At 41.0% G+C, this 9,452-nt stretch overlaps 1 protein-coding gene across 1 annotated transcript; it reads right to left on the reverse strand.

Moving 5' to 3' along the window:
* Positions 1-2,910: 2,910 nt before the first annotated feature.
* On the reverse strand, positions 2,911-3,906 carry NPBWR1 (neuropeptides B and W receptor 1; the record flags this gene model as incomplete). Its single annotated transcript, XM_080339389.1, has 1 exon — positions 2,911-3,906. The coding sequence occupies one exon, from the start codon at positions 3,904-3,906 to the stop codon at positions 2,911-2,913; it is 996 nt and encodes a 331-aa protein (XP_080195515.1).
* Between the last annotated feature and the right edge of the window lie 5,546 nt (positions 3,907-9,452).

Consider the following 9,452-nt stretch of genomic DNA (forward strand, 5'->3'; position numbering starts at 1 on the left):
GGCTTCAGAATGAGAAGAAATTTAGGGAAGGATTGTGTTTACCACTAGTGATATTCTGTTTGCATTTTTATATTTCTGATACAAAAATAGACAAGGAGTAGAAGATACTTTGAAGTGAAATTTGATAATGAGTAGTACTTCCCATATTTTCCCACCTGGACAACAGGAATTGAGTATGGGAAAGACAAAGTGTTGAGATACTTGATATGGGAAAAAGCATACCTTAAAATACTTTCCTATTTTCTATGAAGTAGAAGGATTTTAAAGAAATCTCTTTAAATCGATCTGGATTAGAAAGTTGTTGGTCTGTTTGTTGTGGTTTTGTGGGTTTTTTATTTGTTTGGGTTTTTGTTTGCTTTGTTTTTAATCTCGAATCAGATTATGTTGTTCAGGAACAGTTAAAATTCTGGTATTTGGAATTAGATAAAAATGAAACATGAATCAGAGTGTTCTTATAACCTACTGTTAATATCAATTGAGCACCTCAGACATGCATTTGATGTATAGGTGCAGGTGGTTTTTCAATAGCACAGTAAAGCTGCCTCAGTGGGGTAAATAGAAGCCCTGACAGGTGATGAGACAAATGTGACTGCATAGAAATTTGATCAAAATATTCAGGTAGTTGCTATCAGGAACAATGCTCAAATCTGTGCCACTCTCTAAAGTGACCATTTTACAGAGAAAAGTATTTCACTGGCATTCTTCAGTCTTCAGGGAAGGATCAGCAACCAATGAGAGCACAGCAATTGTCAAAATGTCATTTTTGAGAAAAATACTGTTTACTTTTTAAACTGGATGCAGTATTTATACAAGTAATGTTGCTGTGGACATGGTGGCTTAAGGATACAAGAGGGGTTGTGTTTGTGTATATACATTAGCAGCCTAAATTAAGACAGACTTTGCTACTTGGCCCATACGGAGTAACGTGCCAGAAAGCGTAACTGATAGGAACACACTGAGACACACAGATCTTTCTCCACAGCAAGCGACTGACCACAGAGAAGCATCATTATGATTTACAAGCCCAGCTGAAACAGCAGGCAGCTAGTGGGCAAAGTTAATTACCTTTTGTTTCAGGCAGAAAGATGAAGTGAGCGATACCGGTTCCTGCAGCACGCTCTTGTATGTGGTGTGGGAATAGATACTCAACAACTTTTAGGCTTGCTCTTCCAAAGATAAGGTTCTGTGTCTGTTGGAAGTCAATCATCTCATTCTCCCTCTCACTCCTGATTTTAATGAAGATGAGTTAGGCATCTTTGTCCCCCAAAGGAATCCTTCCATTTCCGTGACAGCTCAAACAGGTGTTGGAATTGGCACTGACTGTCTCAGAGAACATTAGTGGCTCATAAGGAGAAATTATTTAACCATCAACCCAGTTATATGGCATTATAATATACCAAGGTTTGTACAATTGCTAAAATCTGCAAGTAAAAATTTTATTTGGAGTTCCCTCAGAAGGATTTAACAAAACAAACTTTCCACATGCCCAACTTTAGCCTGCAACAATGGGAAGGGACCTGGTACAAGGGCTCTCAGGAGGCACCTGCAAACCTGCGAATGTGGCACTTGGAGCCTTATGCACCTCCTGACACCCATAATCTCTTCCTGTGTAAGTGGAAATTCAGTTTTGTAACTGCATTTCCCGATCTCTGTATTCAGTGGATGGGGAAATTTGTGTCACTCTGACTTAGCATCTTCTGCAGGGAAGAACAGGGAAGATCAGCATGATGAGAAATGCTGTGACTGCAAATATTTTCAGAGTCTTCCACATTTTTTCAGTTTTCTTTAGAGGGAGAGAGGATAGGCGAGAAGAGAGAAGAGGAGAGGAGAGGAGAGGAGAGGAGAGGAGAGGAGAGGAGAGGAGAGGAGAGGAGAGGAGAGGAGAGGAGAGGAGAGGAGAGGAGAAAGAAGAGAAAGAAGAACTTCCTCATGCAATGTTTGGACATGTGACTTCTAGTGATCCTCTCTCCCCTCCTCCAGGTAAAATTAATCTGCATATGTTATTTATGATTTGTAAAGAAGTCAGAATATTCCCCATGTTTCATCAAGTCCTTTTCAAACTCTAAAAGGCTAACTTGTTCTGAAAATACCTTCTGATTCTGTTTTCAAGGACCAAAATAAAAAATATCTATATGTACAAGAAGATTGCCCATAAACACATGACAAATAAAAAAGTGAACACCACTTCTGATGCAAACAAAAGCTGCAAATTTTACAGGCTACAACTACCAAGTACACTTTTAAGCTATTTTCCACAGCAAGAGGCTCCAAACCCACATCCATGTATTTTACTCACTAGTGAGGGCTTGCTTTTCCTTCCTTAAAGCCAGACTGAAGACTCTCTTGCCTGTTATAATGGATTTTGACTACCTTATCACAGTCACCTGTAATACAAAAGGATCTCATTACCTTGGTTTACACCTTATTCTTTGGAGCTGAGGCTTTTTCAGTATTGCTAAATTTGCAAGACTTCTGGTAAGCAGGTCCTGTGGATATGAAAGAGGATGAAGAATCATGACACAAGACACTCAATAACACACCTTTATTGGGCTTTATGCATCACCAGTAATAGAGACAGTTATGTGGCTTAAGCTCACAAAACAATATCTTTGAAAAGGGAAAAGGGACCTTCTGCAGCTCTGTGAGCCACAAACCTAGGACAGAAAGCACGATAGAGAGAAGGGATTAAAAAAATCAAAATAAAATAGGACAAGACATGGAAAGCAGTGCTGAGTAAATGGGTGCAGGACAGTTGAGAAAACTCTACCTGTCCCTAGCTTGCACCTTGGGAGAGAGACAATCTGAAGACCCATGGGCCATCACAAGGGGAGAAAGCACTCGCTGGGCTAGAGTCACCCAGGAAGAGCAGGTGACTGTGAGAGGGACACAGCAGGGGACAGAGGGTTGGCTCTATGAGGTGGTTCTGCAATTTATCAGTTTACGAAAGCTCCTCCGGAAACTGTCATCCAGAAAGGCATACAGGAAAGGGTTGAAGCAGCTGTTGGCATAACTCAAGCTAGTGATGAAGTAGGAAATCGCAATGATCAGTGGAGTTTGTGGGATGTCTGTAGTGAGGGCTACCACTGTGCTAAGATGATAGGGTGTCCAGCAGAACAGGCACACAGCCAGAATGACAACAACCATCAGTGTCACCTTTTTTTTGGCTTTGTCCAGGGCTTTTGCATTGCTATGGAGGTGGACTCTTCTCAATCTGTACAGCAGAGTGGTGTAGAGGATGCAGATGGTGGACACTGGGATGGCAAATCCTAAAATAAGGGTGTAGATCCGACTGCCTTTCCACCACAGGCTCTCAGGATTGGGGAACACAAAGACACACTGGGAGCGTCCCTGCTCCTTGTGTATTTTAGCAAAGACAGTGAAGGGCAGGATGATGACTGTGACAAAGGACCAGACGCAGAGGCTCACAATCTTGGCTGCTCGGTAGGTACGGTAGGTTATCTTCCTGGACTTGGTGGTGGCCACCACAACCAAGTAGCGGTCAATGCTCATGACAGTGAGGAAGTAGATGCTGGAAAAGGTGTTGTACTGGTCTATGGAGATGATGAGCTTGCACATGAACTCTCCAAAGGGCCACTGCAGGAGCAGGTAGTCAGCAATATTGATGGGTAGCACCAAGGTAAAGAGCTCGTCAGCAATGGCCAGGTTGAGGATGAAGATGTTGGTGACTGTTTTCATCTTTGGGGCTTTGAGAATTACATAGATGACAGCGGTGTTGCCTGTCAGACCCACAGCGCAAATGATGGAATAGATGATAGGAACTGTGACATAGAAGCTGGGGCTCAGTGTGGGAGCAGACATATTCAGCCCCCAATCCCCATTCCTGGTGCAGTCCACAGGCCCATCCCCACATGAGGAATTGGTCTCAGAGAAGGAGGAGTTCTCCATCATCACAGGAGAGGGTGTCCAGGCCAACTGGTGATGATAACAACTTGGAAGTGAGTGAAAAAAGGTAAGAACCCTGCTCTTTTCAAGCTGGTCTCCTCCAGTGCATCCAGCCACCAAGTTCTCACGTATGCTACTCACTGCTGACCTGCCAGAACCAAGGGAAGATCAATGGGGGCTCAGCCAGTGGTGAAGGGTCCCACCATGCCCCCAAAATGGGGATGGTCCCCCACCACCTGCCCCTTCCCTCCTCCTTCACCAATGAGTGATGTGTGGGGTCAGTGCCCAGCCTTGGACTCTCCCAAAGTGACCACCCCAAAATGACAGTGCTCACCTGGGAACCCAGCAGCCTGTCCCCACTGTGAGGGTGGAGGCTGGGACAGATGACAGGATTGCTGCCCTCGGAGGGGAGCCAGTATCTTTGGGATGCGCTCCAAGAAGCAAAACATCCCCCCTTCCCGACAGGGCTGAGTGCTTCAGAAGGGGAAGAAGGATGCACTGACCTTTGCTGGCCTGGCTGCAGTGGTGGAGTTCCTGGAGGGGTGCAGGAGCTGTGGGGGCGATGCAGGTCCAAGGTCCGTGCAGGCGGGGGTTGCCGATGCCGTTTCTTTGTTTAATCCTGGGAATTAAATGCGTGCCTGTCTCTATCCAGGTAGCAACAGATCAGTAACACGAACCGCAGAGAGGATGATTTAAAAGTGAGGAGCTGGACCGCCTGAAAGAGATTTGTGCAAATACCTGAAGTCACATCTCCTCCCGACGGCGACGGAGATATCGCAGTGCAGCACAGGGCAGAGAAATCCCAGCTCTAGGTGGCATTTGCAGGGTCTGAGAGCTCAGCAGCATCCACCGCCTGCCCGGCCCCGGGGGTGGGGGCAGCGCCCGGCTGTCAGGTGATGCTGTTCTTGCCACTAAAAAAAACGTATTTCACGGGGTGTGGGTTATCGAACTGAATAGGGATGCAGGCACAGGAGTTCCTGTACCTCCACCCGACACTGTCACTGCTTCAGACTGTGATAATGACAGACTTGAATCCAACTCCAGGAGAGCAATCTTTTTTAGAGGGTAATTCAGAGCTTCTGCTTATCCTGTTGGTTTTGTTTGTTTGTTTGTTTTGGTTTTTTTTTTTGTTTTGTTTTGGTTTTTTTTTTTTTAAATCACATGGAGTAAAATATATTTCACTTCAGTTCTATTTGTTTTGCTTCTTAAATGAGATTGAAATCTATGGGCTTGTAGTACATTTGATAAAATTTTATATCTCTTAAAGTGCAAATGTCTTTTGTCGTGTTACCAGAAGTATTGACCACATACATTAAGATACTAATAATGAAATATACGCAACCTTTTGGCAAGTAGTTCGGTAAAACTTTTTAATATCTCTGAGCTAGCATCACAGAGTGAGAGAGAAACACAATTCTTTAGCTCTGATTGTCCCATATCCTGATGCATAATTACCTAGATTAGCAGGATATCCCAAATATGTAAATCCAAGCAAATAAGTAATGAATAAATAGATATAATAGAAAAAATATATGAAGAAATAAAATAGATTAAAAAGTACAAGCAAAAAAAGCAGGTTTGATTCATTGCAGTTATTCTTTATAGTGCTCTTATTTTATTCTATACTACTAGGTACAAAATATAGCAAATGATACTTGACCATACAGAATACACTGTCTGCTCTGTGATTGTTCTTTTACAGAATCATTCAAGAAGAACAGGTCTTTACGCAATTGTGTGCTCCCACGCAAATAACGTAAGTATTATGCTGCAGGCTTGATCCCTATTCTGTGTATTTTATACTCACAAGCCAAGTATTAAAAAATCACCTTTGCTATCAAGTTAATCAGAAGCTAGTATTTGACTCACATTTTCTGAGTCTAAGACTCAGGCACAGTTGTCCCAAAGTGAATATATCTTTGAAAACTTTCTCTAAGAAGTACATTTTAAATTTTGGATGTAACCAAAACTCTTGGTGACCAACTTTTGATTTGGTCTTTTATTTCCAGTAATTAAATGCAGATAGTACCATGAGCCTCCTCTTCCCCTGTTTATCTACCTAAGTTATCTTAGTTAGAAAATAAGAATTTAATCATTATGAAACTACTTCAGCTATTTTTCACTTTTTTTCACATATGTTTGCCTGGAGAAGCATTGTGACCTTCCTCTGCTATTTTGTATATATATATATTTCTCCCTCAAAAATCCTACTGAAATAGGAATTCCTACTGAAGTCTACTGAAACATTTCATAATATTTTAGCTTTGTTTTAAGATCAGCCATGGAATAGTCCAAAGGAAACAGAACACAAATGCTCAACAACACCATAATAGCAAAAATGCAATAGGAAAAAAAATGACTGTGGTTCTCCTTATGGTATTCTAAACAGGTAGAAATATATTTTATGTAGAGATGTTATTGGAGGACCTCAGCCAGAGTGTGTACTTATTGTGCTAATACAGCAGATAACTTAGATAAATAAAATCTGTCACGTCCCACTCATAGTCACTGGGGAAGGCCTCTGGTGACTGCAAAAGACACATCATACTCACATGCAGAAACTGCAAGAAAGACAATCCAGGGAACTACAAACTGTTCCTCCACACCTCATTCCCTGGGGAGATTCTGGGGGAAATCCTACTGGAAGCCATTTGCAGGAACAAGAAAGTGTTTTGGAGCAACATGACAAGACAAGGGGTAATGGGTTCAAACTGGAGCACAAGAGGTTCCACTTAAATTTGAGAAGAAACTTCTTCTCAGTAAGGGTGACAGAACACTGGAACAGGCTGCCCAGTGGGGTTGTGGAGTCTCCTTCTCTGGAAACATTCACAACCCACCTGGGTTTTGTAACCTCATCTAGGTGTTTCTGCTCTGGCAGCAGGATTGGACTAGATGGTCTTCTGAGGTCCCTTCCAATCCCTAACATTCTGTAATTCTGTGATTCTGTGAACAAGTTTAGATTCACCAAGGGCAAGTCACATCTGACCAACCTGGTTGCCTTCTGTGACAAGATGACTGACTCTGTGGATGAGGAGACAATGATGGGTGGTGTTTACCTGGACTTTTAACAAAGCCTTCATCACAGCTATGCTGAATAGGTGGACTCAAAGAGTAGCGGTCAGCAATTGAATGTCTAATTGGTGGTTGGTTATCAGTAGCTTTTTTCAGGAATCAGTACTGGGGACAATACTTTTTAGTTCTTCTTTAGGGACCTGAATGATGGGATGGCGCACACCCCCAGAAAAGTTCATAGATGTTACCAAATTGGAGAGGGTGGCCAGTATGCTGGAAGGTAAGGTAGCTATTAGAAAATAATTGACAGAGACCATATTAAGTTCTAAAAGGGAAAAATTTCCTATATCTGAGATGGAAAAGCCACATGCAACAGCAAAGGTTAGTCACTGCCTCTCTAGCGAACAGTTTTGCAGAAAAGGACATGGAGTACCTAGTAGAGAACAAGATGAATGTCTGTGAGCAGAACGCCCTTGTAACAGTGAAGAAGAACCACATCCTGTGCTGTGTCAGCAATTGTGTAGTCAGCAGGTCAAGGGAAGCAGTTATTCTCTATTTGGCAACTGTGATACCACACAATTTGGGCTTTCTGGTAGAAGAAAGACATTGAGAAACTGCAGCTAAGTGCAGTGGAGGGCCATTGAGATGGTTAGGAGGCTGGAGTGTATTAGAGGCGAGAACATGATGAGGAAATGTGATTTGTTTGGCCTGGAGAAGGGCGTGGGGGTTGAGAGGATCTATTTGCTGTCTCCAGCCATCTAAATGGGGCTTATGGAGAAGAAAGAATCAAAACCAACAGGATGAGTGACACAGTTGCAAATTGTAGCAAGGTAAATTCTGACCAGATGTAAGGAATAAAATTATTCACAGTGAGGATGTTCGAACCTCTGAACATTTCTCCATCCCCGGAGATGCACAGAATTTGACTGGACATGGTGTGGAAAACATGATCTAATTTAGATTTGGCACTGCTTTGAGCAGGGAGTTGGGTTAGGTGATCTTCAGAAGTCCCTCTTACCTAAATTATTCTGTGATTCTACCATATTCAGTTCTTATTTTATGCTTTTTGAAATTAGACCCATCCCAACAAATTACACAGTAATAAAAAATAGGACTTTTAGATGAAACTATGCATTTTTGATGCAATAGCATAATATCAAACTTTGACCAAACCCAATTCTTTCTAACAATGCTCTGTAGAAGCAGAATTTCCTTTGAGAGAGCACAGAACATCTGCTAAGTATTTCATGGTTGAAAAAAATCATTCCAAAAAGCTGAAAGGTGATGTTTACAGTGAGATTATATACATAATGTGAGCATTTTGAGTGCGCTTATGCTTAAAATGCCATGGGTTTCCGATCTGACTGACAGAATCTTTGTGATGATTTACTTATTCTCAGTACTTTTCTCTCTTGTAACTGGTCCCTTTTCATAGAAATAGCTTCAATGTAAAAAGGAAATCCATAAGAGTGAAGCAGAAGTAAACCCTTCCTTTTAAGTTTTATGTAGTTATAAAGAGAAACCTAATAATTAATTACATTTTTATATTCATATATAATCCCTAGACTTTAACTGGACTGATGGAGCACAGAGGCTGAAATGGATGAAAAATTAGATCTTATTTCCTAGAGTTTATATCACAAATCCATTCCTATCCTACATCCAAAAGCTGTCAAGATTATTTTTGTGTTTACTAGAAATGCTTGTTATATATTTTGACAACTCAAAAGGAGAATATAATTCTATAGCATAATCTCAGACTTTATCATTATGCTGGGTCTTGTCACTTCTTTGGTTGTTACTTCATGTAAACAAAGAAGAAATGTTTGCTTCACTATATGGCATTGAAAAAAAAAGCCACGACAAATCCAACCATCATTAAAACTGTCAAAGTGATGCATATCCCATTTTACAGGGACAAAGATTTCTAGGAATAATAAAACAGGTGCCACAGATCTTATTTCAGTAGCAGGAACCCTGACAGTATACTTCTGCACTAATTTAAGATATATTGAAAATCCATTGTATATAGCGTACAATGTAGGAGTTGCCAGTGATTGAGAGGCAGAAACTCAGAAAAAGAGAATTCATATTAGAAACCAGGACCTTCTTCAGGTATATCAAGCATTTAGTCACATACTTATATGTGCATACTGTAACTCGAAATTAACTGAAACTGTAAAAACATACTCTTTTCATGCATTGCTCCCATACAAGTCTTTCAATATGTCATTTGTTAGGAAATAATCATATAAATCAAATATGATATAAAGACAAATTGTCCCTTGTGAAATAGAGTCTGTAAATTAAACGTGCATTAAAACTGAGCAATCTAAAGGATTACAATATATAACTTTATTTCTGTGATAAATGAATTCTATTCACCAATGAACTTTCATTCTTTTTTAGTATGGTTTTGCAGTAAATATAGCCGTGCTTCTTCTGTCAGTACGTGTGTTCAAAATCTTGAATCATTTGAAACAGGAACAGAGAGGTCACAGAATTTGGATAAAGGAATGGTCTGGTATAGGGAAAAA

Source organism: Nesoenas mayeri (genome assembly GCF_963082525.1).
Source record: "Nesoenas mayeri genome assembly, chromosome: 2".
In the NCBI taxonomy this organism is placed as follows: Eukaryota; Metazoa; Chordata; class Aves; order Columbiformes; family Columbidae; genus Nesoenas; species Nesoenas mayeri.